Here is a 23,131-nt window from a genome sequence, read left to right on the forward strand (position 1 = left end):
TAGCATGGAGATAGAAGAGTTTTCCGCCTGTGATTTTCCTGCCATGGGGTGGATGCTGGGGAGTGATGTCAGCTCGTGGCCGTTAGAAGCAGCACGATGTCATTCAGGAGCAGAAGGTGACTGTTTATTTTGTATTTCTGCTTTGATTAGGGAGAATATTTGATAAGAAGCAGCTTCTCCCAGGGTGAGGCTGATAAACTGAAGGTGCGGCTACAGGTGAGCATCACATCCACAACAGGGAAATGGATCACCCTCCAAGAACTCGATTGCTTCTCACGCGCACAAACATCCTTGAAAACAGCCCCAAAGAGGCTCCGTCTCTCCCGCATGGAAGTGGCTGCAGAGGAATCTCAGCTTAATATTGACACCTGCAGCCCGCAGAGTACCCGATTTGCCTCCACTATGTCTAGTTTGGAATAAAAAGGTGCAGGATGTGACAGGAAGGGGAATGGGCAACAATGAAGAAGACAAACGGTGCCCTGTCCTGATTTCCGAAAGCCTCTGAAGACAAGAGAGACCGAGGGTGGCAGGAACTGATATCCGAATGCTTCTGTTCTTTCCCAGCCACAGTTAAAAGGAGGAAGAGCCTATTAAGAGGTGGAAATGGACCATGTAGCCCCTTTTCTGCTATTGTCTGCAAATACTTGTGCTCCAAAGCGTTTTCCCTAAGAGTCCTCACAGGCGCGCTATAAACAAACAGAGGCACTGCCGATTGTTTCAGCATGATAAATGCATTTAAAAGCTTTCAATATTTTTGTCTGTTTACAGGCGCGCTCCTCGAGGAATTCTGACAACCTTGCTGGAATGGACAAGTTGCAAAATGCTTCACTTAGCGCTGAAGTTAAATTTTCAAGCAAGAAACCTGAGTGCTAAAGTAGATTTTGTTCAGCTTTCTTCTGCACCTTCTCCCCACGGCACAAGCTGCGCAGGCACGGCCAGGCTAGAGCAGAGCGAGCAGAGCAGGGAGATACTTGCAATGTGAACGAGTTAAAATGACAATTTATATCCCAAAGAGTCACTGAGTATCCCACCGGAACGAGCAGGGGAATAGCAATGAAATTATCTAAGAGGCTCACATAAAAAAAAGATAATCTGCTAAAGAGTAAAATTATACAAGCCAGTAAGCACATAGTATAAAGAGCCTTTAATATTGATTCACTCACTCAATATTTCATGGAATTCACATCTTGTTCAACAGTGGAGAAACAAGAGAGAATATGCTCAGTTTGGCCAGCTCCTGACGTCTACAAGCTTAGACAAATAGCAGCCTTGTCAGGTTTGGACTGACTTCATGTTTTAATAAAGACACTGGTTGGTTTTAGCACAGTTCTCAGCCATATTTGGTGCCAGATCTGTAGCCAGAGGTGGTACAGGACGGACACTGAGAGATTCCTGCGAGAATGAGATTCCCAGCAATGGGATATGGGCAGGTAACTCCTGGGAGCTGTGCTGAAAGTCTCCCTTCATAAAAATGGCAAGAGTACAGAGATTAAATCTGTTAGAGACACCTCACTGCATTGCAGAGGGAGGAACTGTCATGGACATGTGACCTTTAAAAGCGGCAGTGAAACTGCACTAAAATTGATTGAGAACTCACCAAACATGTTACCGATGTGGCCGTTCTTAGTCAGCGGTCGCAGTTCGTTTTTCCCAAGCGCATATTGCTTGTAGTTGTCCCAAGCGAATTTCATCATCTGTAAAAAGAAGAATTGAATGAAAGCGCTTAAAAGAACGGAAAGTTTTCTGAAGTTCAGCTCTGGAAATGAATGGGAGTTTCCCATTCACTGTTGAACCCAGCAAGCAATGGCTCGTTAATTACAAAATCTGATGAATGGGGCTGCATTCAGCACTTTGCTAAAATCACAAACCCATCGATCCTGGTGCAAAAGTCGGGACTGGGACATTTCAGAAGTGTCACACTATCCAACACACAGACTCCGCGTTTCCCCTGGGCTGTGCGAGCCAAGCGAGAACTATAGAAAGACGCCTCAATTTCTGAATCCTTCACCTTTTTTTTGAGGGATATTGGTTATTTCAAATGGGATAAAAACGCACAGCCGAAGCTGATACATCCCTAAGTATAGGAGTGTTACCTTCTGAGTGTTCACATTTCTCTACAATAGCAACAAGGAAACTTGATTACACTGCAAACTCACCCACCATCTGCCCACCTTGCAGCAGTTTCATACAGAACGCTGGCAAAGCAGCACCAACCAGGTGCACGACACGCTTGGAAGGAAGAAGCCGGTCGTCGTTTGAGGACCGCACAGAAACTGTCTCTCTATTTACCAACAGAATGCCTTCAGAAAGGGGAGATCCGTGACATTTTGCTATCTTCCTATCAAAACTCCTATGTGCTTTCTTAAGCGAGCCCTGCAGATGGGCTGGGTGATTTCTAAGCGAGCCCTTCCAACTCAAACAATTCCTTTGGGGACATCTGAACTGTCCTGCCTGGGCTCAGCACACCCTGAGGATCGCGAGGCAGCGGGTTTGTGTTTCCAACACACACACACACCCCAGCACAGCTTCTCCTGACCTTTAGCTCCCGCTTCTAGGAAAAATTAAACCTACAAGTCTGCTCTCTGAAGGCAGGAGACACTGGGACTTGTCAGCTGCTAAGGAGAGCCTTAAATAAAGCTCTTTTCATAATCCGCACAGCCTGGCTCTGAGCAGCTTCAGCCCCGGCGTCGCACTGACCTGGACGTTCTTTGATTCAATCCCTGGAAAAGAGTCAGATAACAAAGGGGAAGAAGGTGGCTTCAGAGAGACGACAATATTCTCCGCCGCCGCTCAACAAAGAGAAGAGTCTGCTAAAATGCTTGACTCAAACGAGGCATTTGAGAGAAAATGACAGTTTAAAACAAATCATTCCTTCACAGAGTGCCCTGCCTATTGTCCGCAGCAGCGTTTACTGCTCTATTTCGGGACTGGAATATGCAGGTTACTTTGGTCTGAAATTCCCACTGTCATTTCAGCTCTTACTTTTGTCCTTCCCTCCAGCTGCGTTTCACGAACCCACCATCGCAAACCTCCTTAATTAGCGCACATACACAAAAAACCACATCACCACATTCCCCCCCCCATCCCCTTTTTAAACACTGAGCTTCCAAAGTAAAGTTTCACCGAGCTGGTCATACGGCCAAGGATAAACATTTGCTGAACTGATTGATAACATTCGGACCGCGACACCACCAGAAGAAGGAATGTTGGACAAGCAAATAAAGTCAACTTGGGTTTTCAAAGCTCGGTGTGGGATGAATTAGTCACCGGAGCGCATTGCTCCGAGGACACGGAATAACAACCGAGCCGGGGGAAAGAAATCGTGCCTCAGTTTTATCACTCAGGGCGTTCACTTTAGTTTTGCTAGATTTATTTTTCAGTGCACACATTATTCTAAATGAGAATTTCTCATTCTTCAGTAGCATAATGGCAAATTTTTGAGGAACTCTGGACTTTCGCCGATGGTACCGAGCAAATGCTTTTGTGTCTCAGAGCTTGAGCCCAAAGTTCATTGCAGAACAGTGTTTCCATAAGGTCAGTGTTCCCACCGCGAGCGAGGGAAGGAAACTGCCAGAAAATCTCTATTTCTCCTGTAAGCAGAGCCCAGGGTGGCGAACCCGCCCTCTGACACCAGGAGGATGTGGAAACGACTGTTTTGTTGCATAAAAGCCCTAACGCTGTAATCCTGAATCAGCCTAATTTTAAGCTGAGTATGACATTTCAAGTTGTCTCCTTCCCTCAACTTTTTTAACTCCTTCATGCCAAGAAGGTTCCAAGTTTCTTCTTCTAAGTGTGTGAGAAACACAAGTGTCTCTGCTTTCCTGCTCCTGGGGATGCAGAGTTTGCTGCCACCTCCATCATGGGCAAGAAAAACACCCCAGGTTTCCCATTAACAGCTCTTTCTGTCTTACAAGAGCAATTTGTTCCTCTCCTCCTGTGTTCTGACAGACACACCAGAGCCACCCACGTCACACAGGACTCCCGAGCACCATTAGAATAAATACAGTTAGTCTTCATTTGCCTATTTAAGCTGTATTTGTCACGGTGGGGCGAAAAGTTCCACTACAAAGTGATTTATCAGGCTGTGCCGGCCACAGCGTCTTAAAATCTCCTTCTGTGTTCTGTGCTGAGCTGATAATCAGGCAGACGGAGGGTGGATGAGATTGGATGTGCCTGCTCATCAGACCGAAGGGTTGTCAGCTTTCCTTTACGGGAACAACATTTTGCTCACTGCTTTTAAACCCTTTATATTTGGGAGGCAAGATCACAGAATGGACTGGGTTGGAAAAGCCCTCAGAGATCATCCAGTCCAACCCTTGGTCCAGCTCCAGTCCGTTTACTAGATCATGGCACTAAGTGCCATGTCCAAGCTCAGTTTAAAACCCTCCAGGGCCGGTGAGTCCAGCACCTCCCTGGGCAGCCATTCCAATGCCTGACCACTCTCTCTGCACAGAATTGCTTTCTCATCTCCAGCCTCAATTTCCCCTGGCAGAGTTGAAGCCCGTGCCCCCTTGTCCTATTGCTGATGCCTGGGAGAAGAGCCCAATCCCCACCTGGCTGGAACTGCCCTTCAGGTGGTTCTAGAGAGTGCTGAGCTCAGCTCTGAGCCTCCTCTTCTCCAGACTGAACAAGCCCAGCTCCCTCAGTCTCTCCCCATAGGGCTTGTGTTCCAGTCCCTTCCCCAGTCTTGTTGCTCTTCTCTGGACCCTCCAGCACTTCAATCTCTTTCCTGAGCTGAGGGGCCCAGAACTGAACACAACACTCCAGGTGTGGCCTCCCCAATGCAGAGCACAGGGGAAGGATCACTGCCCTTGTCCTGCTGATCACGCCAGTTTGGATACAGGACAGGACATCATTGGCCTTCTTGGCCACCCGGGCACACTGTTGGCTCATGCATCATACGGTACCTTTTCATTTCCCAAGACAAAGCTTTCCTTCCTCTAACGCTGGCGCCAAAAGCAGCGACTGGAAAAGTTTAAAAGCCAAAAGCATCTGTACCAATTCTGGCTTTGTGCAGCTGCCTCTCCAATCCAAATTTAGCCGTTCAGCTTCCAAACCACTAAAGAGATTCATCAAGTTTCTAAAAGCGGGGACTCCACATTTATACACGGTACGGAGGACTGAGATGGAGCTTTCAGAAGGTTCCAAACGCCCGGTTGAAACAAAGAGGAGGGAGCTGAGAGCTGCAAAGTGGAAATCTGCATAGCGAGGTGCTTAAGTTCCATTTCTGACGAGACGCCAAGGTTAGAAGTGAATATTTTATGCCATTCTAGTCATGACAGATCGCAATACGTCAGCATTAACTTGATGCCATTTCAGATTTGAAAAATGGCACCAGAACCACAAAAATTATGGAAATAGATCCATAATTTTACATTTTGTTCCTACCAGTGTGCCATCTGCCATCTAATAGACAATTATCTATTTGGCCCTGAAGTTCTAATCACCCCGGCTTCCCGCTGATTTATGGCAGAGACTTCCAAATTTATAACGGAGTTTGTCGCTCTGTCTTTTCTATAGTCTGTAAGTCACTTTTTACTTGGAGAGCTTCAGCGACCCAGCCAGAGGATGATCAATCCAAATCAACTCGGAATTCTGAAAGCCACGTCCTGCAGGGTCACAACACCGATGCAGAACAGGGCTGGTTTAAAACTGCTCTCAGTGCATTGCTTTACTTAATGCGTGGAAGTATTTTTATTTGTGTCCTGGTTTTGTTAATAACAAGTTTTTCTTTTAGTGAATTTGCCTGTCAGCTCAAGCTTCGTATCAGCTGCATTTTCCTGGAGAACCAGATACATGTTTTGGTGAACACAGCAATGGAATGTGAGGTTATTGATAAGCATGGATGGACATCTCGTGAGAGGGACAACGAGAAACAGGTGACCAAAAACTGACCAACTCTGTATAACATCCCATTCATGCGATACTTCATATAAAAGTGGGAGATCACAAGGATCTTGTCCCTTTTCCCTATGGTGACATTAGGAGAGGACCTTGCGAGTTGCCCCTGTGAACTGAGGCCAGTGACAGACTGAATCCAGCTCCGGTTGGCTGCAGAGTCCAGTCCAGGACTTTGGCTGCCGGCTCTGCAGTTGCTGAGACTTTCAAGATTGGTTTTGTATATTTTGTATTATTTTCTCTATTTTTATCAGTAGCATTAGTAAAACATTTTTAATGTTTCCAGCTCTCTCCTCTCTGTCCTTCTTTCCCTCCCGATCGCCTGTGCTGAGTGGGAAGGGGGAGAGGAAGGGGCTAAACGGGGAAGGGTGGGCAGAAGAGGTTAACAATACATCTGCCAGGGTTTTATTGTCACTCCGCAATCATAAACCCTCGACAATTTGGAAGTCAGCTTTCTAAATACCCTCCTACAAAATACTGGGCCAAACACTGTGTCACATCAAATACAGCAGCGGGAAATACTACAAATAGTGCATGTTTTCACTGATAATTCTCTCACTTCTGTTGGTTCTTGACTTGTCTTAAACCAACAACAATTTGTCCATTTTCCAAGATCAAATATGCCACGTAACGCAATAAAAATCACCGCTCCAGACTGGAAGATCCCCCGCGCTATCACTTCTATCACTTCCCCTCCTTCCGTTACCAGGGAAGATTTCCAAACGCAGAGTGTTCCCAAACAGCTATTTGATTAGTTTTATCCATCTAGGCTGGGATAATTAGTAAATGCTTAAAAGATGAAATCTAAATATACCAACCAATCAGGCCTTTTCAAGAACTTCCAAGGAACATTACCCAAAGCCATTATTGTGGCTCTTTGGCCTTCCTTCTTCAACTCCCCTTCAAACATTTAACTATTAAGCTATGGAAGAAATTCCCAGTTTGAGTTTTCAAACCAAATCCAAAACAAAAAGACACAAAAAAGGGGGTGGGGTGTAACTGTAAATATTTCTTTCCCTATTGTATTTCTGACTTGGTTTTTCCCACCTCAAACCACCAGACAGGTTTCTGTTCCTCTCTCCGCGTTGGAAGATCGGTTGTCACCTCAGTTTCACAACACGACCTGTTCTTTCCCATCTCTGACCTTCCCGCTCCCCCAAAATCACCCTGTTCTAGTTTGGATTATTAACCTGCAATATAACGTCATCTATTTTCCACCAGCTGTGTAAAAAATATATCATTTGCCAGATGACAAGATGCAGAGGAAAAAAGGACCTGACTGTCCTGCAGACAGAACAAAATCTGCCCAAACACATCTGGATAAGTTGTTTCTATTTGGAATAACGGATGGTATTTCTTTCCTAATCAGGCTTGCAAACACTACGGGAAAAGTAAAGAAACAGTACTATGTTTATTATCTTTTGATCATTATTGCACGGAGCTATAAATATCCATACAAACACCATGCTATAGAAAAATTAGAATACACGTGAAGAATCTTTCATACGAAGCCGAGGAACTTCTCAGGCTACTTCTTCAGCACTTTGTCCTTCGAAATGTTTTTACATCCTAGCAAAATCATAACAAAAGAGCTGTGTGTTAACTCCAGTTGACTGGAAGGTTCCATTTAGGCAGACACTACTATCCACACGCTGCTACTTGGGTTTAAAAGCTGAAAGTCGCAGAGCAGCCAGCGCTTGAGCACACGAAGACGTTACCAAGCAACCTACCGAAACAGACACCAACATTGGTAATCCATTCTGAAGTAATTCATTTTATAATTAAAGATAACAAGAAATCCAATAGATCCCAACAGGAACTTTGGCAATTTAGAGCCACGCCAGCTAACCTGCCTGTTTTACAGCATCCACGGTGCCTTCTGTCTCTGAATAAAACATCAAGTGAATCGCAGAGATTTTCATTTAATGGCCCTTCAAAGCAACCGATAAGCATTACAGAGCCTCACCTTGGTGAGGGGGAATCTAATGGCACCTGATTTTTCTAACTTTAAATTACACATTCTTCTGTTTACTGATAGCGAAGGAACGGCTGCACATAAAACCCGAGTCTTAGTACAAAATCAAAGCCGTGGAAGAACCAAGCGAACGCAATCGTGTCGGCTCCAAACGCAACAGGTATTTCCTCTCGGCTTTCCCTTTCTGACCCTCCTCATACACCCTCTGGGCAACTTCCACAGTATCCACCTGCAACACCAACCTCAGCCTTCTCTTGTAAGAGCATCAGGCGTCACAAAGAGAAATAACCAAACGGCGTGGGACTAAGCTGTGAACTGGTGCTCAATATTCTTTCGCCCAACAGTCTGGCAGACCCAAAGTCATTTTGCAGGAGATGACAGTGGCAGAATTGGGGTGAAAACTCAATGCCTGTCTACACACCCATTGTGTCAGCAAGAGCCACCAAGATGCTGGAGGGAGTGGAGCATCTCCCGTGTGAGGAAAGGCTGAGGGAGCTGGGGCTCTGGAGCTGGACAAGAGGACACTGAGGGGGGACTCATTGCTGGGGATCAATATGGAAACGGGGAGTGTCAGGAGGATGGAGCCAGGCTCTGCTGGTGACAACCAGGGACAGGACAAGGGGCAATGGGTGCAAAATGGAACACAGGAGGTTCCACTTAAAGATGAGAAGAAACTTGTTGGGGGTGAGGGTGGCAGAGCCTGGCCCAGGCTGCCCAGGGGGTTGTGGAGTCTCCTTCTGTGCAGACATTCCAACCCGCCTGGACACCTTCCTGTGTAACCTCATCTGGGTGTTCCTGCTCCATGGGGGGATTGCACTGGATGAGCTTCCCAGGGCCCTTCAACCCCTGACATTCTGGGATTCTGTGACTTCACGTGGCAGCGGGAATCGTGCATAACCAGCAAGGTCCTGGGCTCAGGAGAGCATCAAGTACCCTGCGGCAGCTGCACCAATGCAGCCCTGTGCCTCTTGGCCAAAGACGATCCATGCGAGCGAACGCAGGGATTATACACACGTCGACGATGGGGCAGGAGGTTGATTAACACCCCAGACAACACCGAACTAATTCCTGTCGCAAACCCACTTCCTCAAGAGCAATTTTCTGCACCCTCTGGAATGGCACCCAAAGTTCAGGAAAGTCTCAGCTCTTTGACAGCTGCCTTTGCCAGTGGTTGACTCGATTTTTCCTTAAACACAAGATAAAGGCTCCTGTTTTCACACCCAAAGCACCAGCCTGGGCCACACGACTCTTCCCGTGTGCTCCAGCTCTATATAACGGACTCTAAACCAAAATTTCAAACCCTGTCAGCCTCCTGACTGTAAATATATCAGCTGTTTGTTCAGTGTTAGATGGCAGATAGATACTGTGAATTACTTGCTATGTGTCGCTTTATCTGGAAGTAAATAGACCAGTAATTCAAGCAACAGGTGAGTGGGGCTTTGCTTCAGATTCTTCTGGCAAAATCTTGGCAGTTTGTTCTCCAAGTTGCGAGCAGGAATAAAGCAGGACCAGGAGCCTCATCTGCACTGAGGGAACAGGAAAAAAACCCAGCACAGGGAGTCCAAGGTCATTAATGTCAGTGACAAGGACAGAAATAGAACTCAAGAGTCTTCCTGACTCACAGCTCCTGCTAAGAAAGCTGAATGGGAGAAAGACCAGCTCAAAACACAATTAAACTAACTCCTAATTAAATTCCTAATGCGACTAGATTTAACTGTGTCAAGAGGGGAAAAAAAACCCCTTCGATAGGACTATCTCAGGCATTAAGACCCAGCTGGATCCAGCTGCATCTAAATCAGGAAACATGTCAGCAAGAGCAGCTGATTTTGCAGTGAGTTTCCTAATGAGACGCTGGACTGTAAGAGGATGACAGTGGTTTTGAGAACGAATTTGCAAGTCTAGAGTAAAGCACGGGGTGATTTAGTAGAGAGACGAGAAAAGCTGTAGTCTTATCTCCCTCACTTCCCAGAATCAGAGCTTGTGGGAAATTCTAATAGAAACAAAAGGTATGTGTGTTCTCAACCACCCTAACGCTGTCAGCTTCGTGTTTCCTTCGAGCCTCTAGAACTGATCAAACATACGATATTCCAGAGCACGACTAAAGCTGATGCTGTACAAGGCCAGCAATAAAAAGAGTGACAATTCCTCCGGTCCTAAGCTTGTTACCTCTAAGTTGAAGCACTCGCTGCCATCAGGGTTAGAGAACCTGCACAAAAAGGCAATTCCCGATGCCCAGTTTGCACTGGTTGGCCAGGGGAGCTGCCCCTGTTTGATCGGAGGGGTGATTTCCCCGCAGATGGGTGTTCAAAAGGTAGTTTGACGTGCTGCGAAAAAATGGGGATTAGCATCAAAGAGCAAATCTGACTATAGCTTGTGCGATGCAGATGCGAGCGAAGGTGGCGTGCCAGCAAACATACAGAAAGCCAAGAGCCAGAGAAAGACTAAAAACTGCAGAGAGGACACTTAACAAAGATGAGCTTAAAGCATAAGAATAATTATGATTTCCCTCGTTACCCCCACAGAATGAAGGCAGAATTGCTCTTCGAGTAATATCTGCAAGTATGAGGAGATAGGAAAAGAAATTTAAGGTACTTCCTTATAAAACTCTGGGGGTTTTTCTAGATATTTTGCAGAATTTGAACTTAGCTCTGGTTTGCTGCACCCATGTATTCCCGCTTCTTAAATGGAAATTTAAGCTGTGAGTACAGATCTGTAGCACTTAAAAGTGTTTTCAAAATAGAAGATACCAGAACATGTTCAAGTAACAACAGCGGATGGGAAATCAATCTCTGTTTGTAAAATATGGGAATACCTAATAATAACATTCTAATATTATAATATTCGATACTTACAACTATTAAAATATACCTATGAAGCGCATCTCACTATACCGTGACGCCAACTTCAGTAATCAGTGTATGTGCTTTACTTTGGAGGTGAAAATGTGCCATACATCCAAACAAATACATACAGGCTTTCACACACAAAGAGGCACGTTAAGCAAATATTTCCCCTGATCCACTGCCACGTCACAAATCACTACCTTTACATTCTCATGGAACGGTTCACTTCACAAGATTACTTTTGCTAACAAAGTTGCGCATTAGGAGACATCTGTCAACCACACAACTATGGGGCTGCAGCACCGAGGGCGGCAGGCGGGCCCAGAAAGCAAGAAACGCGCTTTGCGTGACACCGTTATTTGGATTTTTCAAGTGCTTTTAATTCTAGGTTGGCCAATCTGGTAATGGCTTTTCTTGGTGACTACTACTACTTTATTCCAGCATGCTTTGAGGGAAGAAAGTGGGGAAAAAATGACTTACCTTGTAATTGTGCTGCTTCTAATGTCAGCTCAGCGTCCCCCTCGTGAGTTTTGTGCCTGTAGCATAAATCATGCAGGAAACTCGCACAGCTCTTTAAGATTTTGGGCACTGTGATGTATCTATAGGCTGCCTCAAGGGCTCTCACATTTAAACTACGTCCCTTCAAACGTGTGCAGCACACGGTCTTCATAAATCCCTAATTATTAACACACACAGACTACAAATTCTCCTTAGAAGTGACCAACATTCCAGGTGAATGATGCACAACCATCAGTTAAACACCCAGGCCAAAATCCATCAGCTCCTCACTGAAATGCCAACACGTTAAAAGGGAAGGTGGATGGAACGCAAACACTGAGCAAGATTGTTTTTCCAGACCTGAATTATGACAAGGTAAGTTATTTTCTCTTTGCCTAAAGATACCATCTGCACAGGATTCTCATTTCTGGAGAGCCAGAGCCCAAGGGGACGCTCTAAAAGAAGCTGCAGTGATAACTAACTGAAAACGGGCAGACTGCAAAGAAAAAGAGTGTGTGGGGTGATTCAAGGAAAATAATAATTAAAAAATATGTTTTCAGAGCCTGTTAGACCTACCTGTTTGATAGCCTGTGGGATAAACATCAAACAGATCAATTATGGAAAGAAACAAAGCAGAGAAGATAGGAGGCTTTGTACTCCTGAGCCTTGCATGAGGGACCACGGCAGGAATGATCTGTGGGCGTGGAAGGGAAAGACTAAGCCAGGGCCACAGTCTCTGCACATAAATCCGTCCTTTGAACAGGACCCGCAGTGTAAGATACTAAATGAGTCTTTTCACATTGGAAGGAAAATTTAGCACGGTCACAGGTTCACTCAGCAGCTCGATATACGTGTCTCACTCTTTCCATTTCAGGACGACGCATCTGATCTGCCTCTTCCTCCCAGCACTGGCAAAGCATGAATTGCTTTTGACACCCGGATGGCTCAGGGGCCCAAAGAGCAGTCATAAGCAGATGGGATAACTGAAGAAAGGAAAGAAAGAAAGAAAAAAATGTAAAACCAGGCCAAGAGTTACCCTGCATCGCTCCCGTTTTGCACAGTGAGAACAGACTTGGGGAGCAGAGAAACATCTGTCTGGAAACTGGTTTTGTCTCAGTCCAAATGCTGGAACGGGAGGGAAGAGGGAAGCCAAGAACTGCCAGCACACCTCCTGCTTCATCTCACACTTGGATGGCTTAACAGGAGAGATCTGGGAGGATGAGTTTAGTTTAATGATTTCTTGCTGGTTCACCTGCTGCCCATCTGTCTTTGTAATCCTTGCTCGGAGGGACAGGCTGGAGCGGTGCCGTCCTCTCCCCTTCCAGAGTTCCCTGTGATTTGAACTTCCAAAGAGAGGAACAGAGCAATTCTGGAGCATTAAGTAGTCAGTAGAGATTAGCCCAATAATTTATCCAAGGTAATAGCTAATAACAGACACAATAAACTTGCTCACAGCCTTCCTAGAGCCTCACGTCAGAGTTGTCACCTTACAAAAGTATTGTAAGAAATTCTTGGACCACAGTAGCAAATTTATTAGCTGAGAGGTGATAAACTCTTCCAAGAGTCCCTCAGTTAACTATAAATCATATAAAACAGGTTGCAAATACTGGATCTTCAATAAAAATGAAGTTGGTGGAGTGGATGTTAGAACAATGTCAGATTTCAGCCTGAGCTCCCGTCACGGGAGGGACCAGGGCCTGGCATCATCCCAGCGCTGGACGCTCATCCTACCGCAATGATTAATGAACTGCTGAGCGAATAAAGCAAGAAATGGAAAGTTGGGAGATCTGGGTAATAAACTAAACAAATAAACAAACAAACAAGCACAAAACAAAACATAAAGATTCATCAAAATTAGAGACAGGAGGCACCTCTGAGGTCAGAATCCACATCCCTGCAGGTATAGAAGTGAATCCCATAGCACTTCTCTGGCCGTGTTTCCTTTCAAGACCTGAGCAATCAGCTTCCACTTTGTTCCACGTAATAAATTTCACCCTAATATTCAACGCAAAATTATATTTCTGGAGGTCTTTGAAACCCAGAAATGAAAGAACCAGAAGACAGCTGTCTGCTGCTTTATCCGACAGCAGCCAAGGAGCTGCCTTTCAAAAAGGAATCTTTTGAACTGTTTTACTGATGAGAGGGGGCAGATCCACAGCCAGCAGTGACAACGTTCTGGTCACTGACATGCGGAACTAAGGTCTGATGGATAAGATAATCAAACACAACTGCGATGTTTCAGGACTGAGGAATCCTATGGTGGTCTGAGTGTTGGAAGGAGGCCTTCCAGAAAGCCCAAACTGCACCAGAAATCAGCCAAGGATTTGTTTGGGTTCTTCTAGCACAATGCTGAACTACCACCACAATATGCAGCCTTCCTAGATAACTCCAGAGGACAACAGAGGCTCAGATGGAGGAAGAACCAGAAACAACCACTTTTCCACTGGAAGCATTTCATTTGTGAGCTGGGCTGGCTAACCCAGACAGCAGGAAGGTTTCAGGATGGATGAAATGTGATTACATTATAATTAACTTTTGTTACTTCACAAAGTACATGGTTATGCACTTTCTTTCCTGCCCAGGGAAATCATGTTAACACAATTAGAGCAAGAACCCTGTTTCAAACATGGTTTGCTGGGATGTTACTAACATGGCTCCAATTCTCAGCACAGTCTGCAGAGCCGTTTACTCCATAAGTCAGCGGGAGTTCTGACACCGACTTCCTTGGAAGCAAGAACCGGCTCTTAGAGCAGAGACATTCACCAGGACGTGCTGAACATATAGCTTCGCTGTATATCATCACCCTGCGCAAGTGCTGCTGGCACGATGAGATGCTGTAGAATTTCTAAATCTCTTGCATTTATTATTCCTTGCAGCCTTACTCTTAGGATATCATTCTACCCATAATAAACTAAGAGAGAGAAATATAACAGCAGCTCTGTGGCCATGCAATGGAAGTGTTGGAGGCCAGATTAGAACTAATGAGTTCCTGGCTCCTGCTCAATCACAGTCATCAGAACAATTAGCTCAAATAAGCCCGAGAACTGTTTTCTGCTCAGTTGTCGCCTGCCCATCCTTCCCGGTAACTTGTGAGCTGGAAAACTTCAATTGGGTTTGACAGAGGCTAAAGGTCACAGAGAAACTGAAGTTCGGTGCAAATTGGAGCAGAGACCCCCAGTGAGGGCAGCGATGGGTCCCCAGCACCCAGTGGGGGACACTGGGAGGAGCAACTGGTCCTGCTAGGCAGGGCTGGGGACACAGGAGGAACTGAGGGTTCAGGCCACAGGACTCAATCCTGAAAAAGCCCCACCACCTGTGTGCTGGGAAGAGGCGAGCGGCAGGAGCACACTGCTCCATTTTAAACACGGCCGAGGCCTCTCCTTTGCTTCCTGTGATAAACACACAGGGCTCTGCACCGCAGCTCTCAAGTAGATACAAAAGGGAAGCACTGAAGTCACTTCAGTTTAGTGCAAACTCAAGCCATTACTTACACTCCAGTGTCCGCCCAGGGAATGCTGAAGTGCCCAAGAGGAAACAGTTTTGCCTCATATTGCTCTGCTGGAATAGAGATTTTTTCAAAAGTCCATTTTACAGAGATGCAAACAGTGTCCATCCAGTGACATGATGAATCTGCATCAGGAACAGACTCCAGGACCAAGTGTCCTGTTCTAATTAACAGTAGATGCTCTGCCCCCTTTAATAATAGAACAAATGAGTAACATCCCTGTGCCATAAACAGAGGATGTTTATTATCCAGCCCTGCAGTGTTCCCGCTGTGCTCTTTCCTACAACCTTTGGGTCCGTGGTGCACAAAACACCCGCGTTATGCACGGATCGCTGACGGCACTGCCCGTGACGGCGTCTCTGGAGCCCTTCCAAAATATTGTGTCAGATGATGAGCTGAAGAGACGCAGCACAGACAGCAACCATGGGAGCGTTCGCTCCTCACGCCAAACCCACTCACGGCATTCAATGAAAAGTACTTTTTTTGGGGGGATTGTAAATTTAGTCTCTTTCCCAAGTATAAAAATTAAAATGCTCCAAACACAAGGTTTCCTCTTTCTACCAACGAAGGGAACACTCTCTCCTGCTTTCTCCTTTTGACAGCTTCACGTCAGTTTTATATTCAGAGCTAAATGATAGACCGGTTTAAGATACATTTTCCTTTCCCAGTCTCCCATCTAAAACCTGAATTGTTTTAAATATTGAAAAACACATTCCAAAGCATCAAAATTATAAACAATCTAAACAATAATAGACTAATAGAGTAAACCAAACATGATTGATTAACATCATCTGGTAAAGCCTTGCATATAGATCCAAAGAAAAGAACACTACACACAAACATCTTTCTCCCATTAAGGGGCAGATTTAACCATTGATTAAAAAGTTAATCTGGAGTCTATCTTTGGGCTGGAAAGGCAGTTGCTGAGACCACGGTTCTGCTCCCCGAGGGGACACGGAGGTGGCTCCAGAGGATGTCACCGAGGGGCCACAGGGCAGTTCCAGCCCTGCTCCCCCTTCTCTTTCTAGTTGCGAACTTTCAAAGAACTTTTGTGTATTTACTGAGTTAATTCTGCAAGGCGTAGGTCCTTCTGCACAACATCTGTGTGTCCTGGGAACCCATTTCCCCACGTCCCCCACTTGCATTTGGTCATTATCTGTCATCAGCCTGGAGAGGTCCAGACTCCAACAATTTTGCTGTTGTGCGAACAGTGCATCGTATTTAAGTGGCAGTTTATAAGCCAGTCTCGCACCAAATTTAGTTGTTGTGGAACAAGTGCTTTCAAGGCCAGATTTTGTAGATAAGAACAAATGTCTTCAAATTGCACAGCACTCCCGAACTCCAAAATGCCCTCAGCTCCAGTAATATCAGTAATAGCGCGCACTGAGGTATCATCGGCATCTCCAAGGCAAGCAGCACTGTAGCACGGATCACACCATGAAGTATTTTCTATACTCATGCATTATGCCAACAGAACAACTATATTTTTAGGCAATTAACTGTATACCCTAGAGCTGAAAGCGGCTGAGACAGGTTAGGTCTAAATTTTGTCTGCATGAATCCACCGGAGGCTAGTGAAGCAAAAACTAAGCACCGTTTGTGGGATTTCCAGCATAGTTCCCTTTTTCACAGGTTCAGTAAATAAATGCATGAGGAGGAGCACGGGGTATAGGAAAATTCCAGCAAGGCTGGAGCCAGCCGGTGCTTTGCACTGCAGGGAAATTCTCTCATTGCAAAGGTATTTCTACCCCAGAGAAAGAATTATGATCTGATCACAGTACACCTGACTGGTTTGCAATCATCATTCTACTCCTTCATAATAATGATGCTCTAGAAGGCTATTTCCTAACAAGTATTTTACTGAGAACAGCGGTTTTTTACCCCAAGAGCCAGAATTAAGTCTGTTGGAAGTCGCTGGATTTACTGGGTAAGATGTTTTCCATGGGTCTCAGGGAGAAAGATGTGCATGGGGAGGTGCTTTTCCATCTAGAACTGCACGTGGTACAACTCACTGTGCTCACTGACAGATCCCATTATTTGCTCGTAGCACTGTTCATCCCCAGATTACAGAAAGAAGAGGCATTTTCTCCAAATGGAAGAACAGAGTTGCACACTGCAGGGAAAAGGAGACGTCTGAAACCTTTTTACTGCTGGCCTCGGAAAGGAGACGGCTCAGGGACGACTGATAATGTGATTCACAGCGTTGTACCAACAGGCCAACTGTAACTCAAGCCCAGAGCTGGTTTTGAGCTCTGCTGTCAGTAAATCGGTGATCAGGATCTCGTACACCTGGGTAACATCCCCCGGGAACACCCATGGCCGCCTCTGCCAAGGTGTGCGATTCGGAAGGAGCGTCTAACCAGATGCTTCTCCCACCAGGGGTCAGGGCTGCGGCACAAATTCAGGAGAGCAAGTAGCACTGCCCCAAAACCAGCTCCTTTTCACTGCAGGGGGGATCCCTGGTCAGGACTGTCAAAAGCACACAAAGGCAAATCGGCAACCAACAGCAAGTAACTTTCCGCCAAAGCTGAGCTCCTGATAACATCCCTGTTTCTTACCAATTATCTTTTAGTGACAAACTGTCAAGATACTTGTGTTTAAAAGACTGATCTACCTGCAAAGGTTCCTGCTAATCTGCAGTGACTGTGTGCACAGGCTCTGATGGCCTTTTTTCCCCTGGGTCTGATTGTCAAAAGCAAATACGTCTTCAGACGTAAGGAGGACAGCAGACAGCAAGGGGAGCAAAGGAAGGTGGAGACAGGACGAAGAGAACTGCACTGTAAAACAAACAGGCTTCAGCATTACTAATCCAGAGGAAATGAATGCATGTGTCAAACCCAAGGGTACATCCCAGCAGAGGACTAAAAGCCTGCCTGAATACGACACATTCCCATTTTTGGGAGGGACAAAGGACACCACCAAGTTAAGGCGCTGGGTATTCAGACAGCAGGTAAAGAAACTTGTCTTTTGGACCCAAAGAGGAAAAGAAAGCCAGTAAATCTCTTCCACTGTTCACATTTTTCTCGCATTTCATGACTGGAAGTAAGCAGCCACTGTAATTTCACTGACGGACTCTCTCTGGTCTAGCTGGTCACAGTGGTTGCCCTTCGGCACTGGATGGCATTAGTGGGGCTGCTATAAAATACTTTAGAAAAATGCTGTTTTCTCTCCCTACCACGTCCCTGCCTGTGAGACCCAAGCAGCTCACACAGCAGCACTACAGCAAGAAACAGTCTGTTTGCTTCTTCCATCATCAGCAAAACTGTCAGCTCAGCTCCAACAGCAAAATCTTTATTACCGGTTATGAAGCAAAAGGCAGAAACCACACGGTCTGATTTGCCCCAGTCTGAGGCTGAGTTTGCAGAACCAGCAGTTGGAGAGGAAATCATTTTGACTTTTCACTGAGCCAATTTGATCTGGAAATTGTTGAGGGCAAATAAATATGGAATCCCACTGTGTCACTCCTGCAGTCACTTTCTGACTACAGCCACTTTTCTCCCCCCCTTTTTTTTTGAACATCAGTGATTAGTATTTGGCACATGTAAAAAAATGTAGCTATTCCCTGAAGCCATGCAAGATTGATCAATTACAGAACCACCACGTTTTGCAGACATGAAGTTTAAGAGATGAATAATGCCAGGCCCTTTTAAAATTTCCCAACCTGTAGCATGGGGAGGCTGCTCTTTGGTCTTATTGCAGTTTTCTTCAAAAGGTCAGAGTGCCCACAGTGCTCGGCTGCCCACAGCAGATCCCAGGCAATTCTCCAGGTGACCAACGACCTTTTGCAGCAAGCAGCCTTGTGCAATACAGGTGCTCCCTCTTTTTCTTCTCAGAAAAACAACTGCTTATTGACTCTGACCTTGTCTTTACAAGGTAAGCCGAACCTAAGAGGTCTGCCGCTCTTAAGTTACCCACCAGTGCAAAGCAGAATACCTGCGTGCACACGTCAGCTCAGCTCACTGCAGCACTTATTTCTTTTAACATGCCGTTTCAATGCGTTAATCCACCTCTTCTTCCTTTCTGCACTACTAGGAAACACAGTGAGTGATGCAGATACACCCCCAGGCTGACCCCCTAATCGTCAAACAGCGTCCGTGCCCCTGGCACTGCTCAGAGCTTTCCCAAACAAAGCGGAAGACACAACAGCGGTGGGGTTTCCACTCTGGACAACGCTCTCTTTTCAGCAGCAGAAGTCTAGCGAGACCACATTAGTTGACACTTTCCATGAGTAACACCCAAGAAACCCATGACACACCCTTTTCGTTGGCTGAAGCATCAAGACGCTTCGGAGGCTGGGTGGGAAGGAGCAGACGCCTGCTCGGGATGAAGGGTCCTGTGAGATAATGGAAAGTTCCAAGCGTCCAGGTTGGGCAGCAGCCCTGGTCTTTGATCACACACCGGTTTTCGCTCCTGGCTTCTATCCAGGCTCGGGCAGACAGATGGGGGAAAAAACCACCACCAAATCCCATTCATATCCATCCTCCCTGTTATAGAGATGCTGACCTGTAAGAATTGCCTGGGATGGGATGGAAAGACCTTAAGTACCAGGACAGTTTTAGCAAATTACAGGGCTTAAAGACCTCAAAGGAGAGAAAAGCCACCTGCTGCTACTGCACACACCACCTTCAACAGCCAACCTGCTACCTGCCCCGCTTGCATCTCTCGCATTACATGAAGAGTATTTGCTGACCCAAATGCTGTATCGTGACTTATTTCTTACTTGCATTTCTTATTTAGCCACCTGTTTTTTTATATAGCATTTGTCTTCTAACCTCTCTTGGTTTGTTTTCTCCATCTCTTTTTTGATTCTCTCTTCCACAGGCTGCACCACCATCCCTTGTTTTGCACATTCAGTCTCATATCTCAGCACTGTGTTTGTTTCTCTCTCTCGTTCTGAATAAATAGAAGTGCAGGCACTTTTAAGGAATAAGGGCTCTGTTTGAAGAGTAATTAGCTGTCAGCATAAAACTAGTATTTATGGATTCTCATCCTTGAAAAAATCTAACTCTGCTACCCAGCACTGATTATAGCTGTTATAAACAGATGGGGCTGAATCCATACAACTCGTAATAATCCTATGTTTTAAAAATAATTAACTACAAATAAAGGACTGAATTCCACCAGCTTTCATAAATTTGGTTTCCAATTTGATTTGTTTGTATGGAGTGGAAGCTGGTTTGTTCACGGGTATGCTGTGGTACCCTCGCGTACCTTGAGAAGAGGAGCTGGTTCCAGCACAGCCTCCACCGCTCCGAGCACACGGGAGGGCCGGGCACTGGAATATTCTGATTATCCTGCAGCCGAGATGCAGAACAGAAGGATGGCTCAGCCATGCCTGGGATGATAAACCCAGCATCCCTGGGTGCACTGTGTCTGGTTTTCTGGCACAGAAGTGGGAATTTTACCAGCGGTGCAGGCTTTGTTTTAAAGACTGACAGAGATATCAGGAGGGAGCTTTTAAAAAGTGTTTTTAAAATGCAGGTTATAGCAGTTCGAAGCCCTTCGTGTGTTATTCTTTGACTTCCTTCTCTGTTCAACCTGGGGCAGCGTTTTTGCTGAATGCCTGCACCTCTGTGAGAGGAAAAACCAAGAAATGTATACTCTGCTTAATTAAATCTGTGCTTTTTACTTATTGGCACCTCTTCCTAGACCAAAATCCACTCCAAGCTGGTTATCCATCATTGCAAAAGATACGACAAACACAATCAAATACTACACAGAATCCATAGCTCCTGGTTAACTAGGTCACAGATTGCTCCGCAACGTTTGCCAGCCTGCCAGGCTTTTACGCACAAACTGGAGGCACCAGCCGAATTCTGCCCTCCCTTTCAGCCCAGCTCTGAGCCAGGACAGTCTTCAGGTCGCTGTTAGCGGGTAACAAGTCTCGAGCCAATTCCATCCGGAGTGACAAAACAATTTACAACCTCGTCCCCGACTTCTGTGAGGGCACAACCCATCCATCCGTCTGTCCACGTGTCCCCACGGACCAGCACAAGTTTCATCATCCACCAGCTTTTGTGTAAAGCAGCCAGGTTTGGAGCAATACCCCAGGGAGGGAGCCGCTTGCACAACCACAGACACCTCCTGCCAAGCAAGTTTTTTTTCCTTAATAACCAATCCGAAATTTCCCTTTGCTTAATTTCAGCTTTTTAATTTCTAGTCACGCCCTATCAACATTTGCTCTCCCGTGACAGGAGGTGTGTGCAGATGGTGACCGCCACGTGCGCGGGGCCACGCTGCACGACACCTCCATGGAGAAACACCCCCAATTCCTGTCACCATCCTCGGGAAATGGAGGGAGAAAGGGGCACCAGGGGCCTGTGTGGGAAATGGGAGCAAGGCTGGGGAAGTGAGGGGTGTGTGAGGAACATGGGGCAAGGAGGAGAGGGCGAGGGGAACATGGCTGTGAGGGGAGGATGAGACCATGAGGGGAGGGCAATGGCTGACTGAGGGGGAACATGGCTGTGAGGGGAGGATGAGGCCATGAGGGGAGGGCAATGGCTGACTGAGGGGGAACATGGCTGTGAGGGGAGGGCAATGGCTGACTGAGAGGGGACATGGCCGTGAGGGGTGAGATGGCTGTGAGGGGAGGTGAGCACTGAGGTGGGACATGGCTGTGAGGGCTAAGAGGGAGGACGGAGGCTGACTGAGGGGAGAACGAGGGCTGACTGAGGGGAGAACGAGGGCTGACATGGCTGTGAGGGCTAAGAGGGAGGACGGGGGCTGACTGAGGGGAGAACGAGGGCTGACATGGCTGTGAGGGCTGACTGAGGGGCCATGGTGATGAGGGAAGGCGAGGGCTGACTGAGGTGGGACATGGCTGTGAGGGCTGACTAAGAGGAGACATGGCTGTGAGGGATGATGGGGGCTGACTGAGGGGAGAACGAGGGCTGACATGGCTTTGAGGGCTGACTGAGGGGCCATGGTGATGAGGGAAGGCGAGGGCTGACTGAGGGGGGACATGGCCGTGAGGGGTGGTGAGCACTGAGGTGGGACATGGCTGTGAGGGCTGACTAGAGGGGACATGGCTGTGAGGGAGGACGGGGGCTGACTGAGGGGAGAACGAGGGCTGACATGGCTGTGAGGGCTGACTGAGGGGCCATGGTGATGAGGGAAGGCGAGGGCTGACTGAGGGGGGACATGGCCGTGAGGGGAGGTTAGAGCTGAGGAGGGAAAAGGCTGTGAGGGAGGGCATGGCTGTGAGGGGAAGGCAAGGGCTGAGATGGCTGTGAGGGGAGGTGAGTGCCGAGGTGGGACACGACTGTGAGGGGAGGTTAGAGCTGACTGAGAAGGGACATGGCTGTGAGGGGAGGACGATGGCTGACATGGCCATGAGGGGAGGTGAGGGCTGAGAGGAGTAAAATGCGTGTGAGGGGAAGTGAAGACGGTGTGTGGGCTCCTCACCTCTTTAATCTTCATCCTGCGGCTGCGGGTCTCGGGGTCTTCGCCGGCCCGCCTGCCCCGCACCGGGTGGCGGAGGTTTCGGCGGAACCGCTCGTAGTCGAAGCGGAACGGAGCTCTTGTCTCCCGGGCGGGGGGATCCCCGGTGGCGGGCTCGGCCCGGCGCTCGCCGCCCTGCACCTGCTGCCGGGAGCCCGGCGCGGTGTGGGCCGGCGGGCCGGCCATGCGGGCGGCGGTGCGGAGCTTCTCCCGCAGGCGGCGGGGGGCGGCGGGGCTGGCGTGGCGGGGCTCGGCGGCGGCGGGGGGGCTGCGGGGCAGGTCGGTGTCGCGGGTGGAAGAGGAGGAGGCGGAGGAGGCGGAGGAAGAAGAGGAGGAGGAGGTGGAGGCGGTGGCCCGGCGGGGCAGGAAGAGGCGCTTGAAGCGGGAGGAATCGGGCAGGAGGAACAGGGCCCCGAAGCACAGCGTGAGCAGGCCCGAGAGGAAGAGCAGGAATAGGAACTTCTGCGGCAGCCGCAGCCCCAGCGCCGCCGGCCAGCCCGGCATGCCCGGCAGCTTCCGCAGCAGCACCATGGGGCACCGGATCGCGGCCGCCGGGCGGGCTGCGCCGCCAGCCCGGGCAGCACCGCTGGCTTCTGCGGCCGAAGGCTCAGGGATGTGCCCCCCGCACCACCGGCTGGAGCGGCCGCGTTCAGCGGGGACGGCCGGCGGGCGACACGTGGGTGGCTCCGGAGCGGGCTGAGCCGCGGGGCCCCGCCGCTGCCCGCGCTCCTTGCCCGAGAGACTCGCGGGGCGCGGAGCGGCGATTCACAGTCCCCCCTTGCGGCATGAAGGCGGCGGCGAGCGCATCCCGCCGGGGCCGGGCGGCGGGCAGGGCAGGCTGGGCTGTGCCGGTGTCAGGCTCCGCCGGACGGCTGTGCCGGGCTGGCTCAGGGAGCGGCGCCGAGGAGGTGCGATCGCTTCTCTCTAGGCGGTAGGTTCATGCTGCAGCATTTCTGCGAGGGGGAGGGAGAT

At 48.0% G+C, this 23,131-nt stretch overlaps 1 protein-coding gene across 1 annotated transcript in view; it reads right to left on the reverse strand.

The window, feature by feature from the left end:
* Positions 1–22,809, reverse strand: part of MAN1C1 (mannosidase alpha class 1C member 1) — a 61,976-nt gene extending 39,167 nt beyond the window's left edge. The window contains exons 1-2 of the mRNA XM_080357705.1: positions 22,124–22,809; positions 1,598–1,694 (exon numbers count right to left, since the gene is read on the reverse strand). Of these exons, the coding sequence (XP_080213831.1) occupies positions 1,598–1,694; positions 22,124–22,690 (664 nt within the window). The 5' untranslated portion in view covers positions 22,691–22,809. The remainder of the gene's footprint in view (positions 1–1,597; positions 1,695–22,123) is intronic.
* Positions 22,810–23,131: the final 322 nt, after the last annotated feature.

This window comes from Nesoenas mayeri (assembly GCF_963082525.1).
Source record: "Nesoenas mayeri genome assembly, chromosome: 21".
In the NCBI taxonomy this organism is placed as follows: Eukaryota; Metazoa; Chordata; class Aves; order Columbiformes; family Columbidae; genus Nesoenas; species Nesoenas mayeri.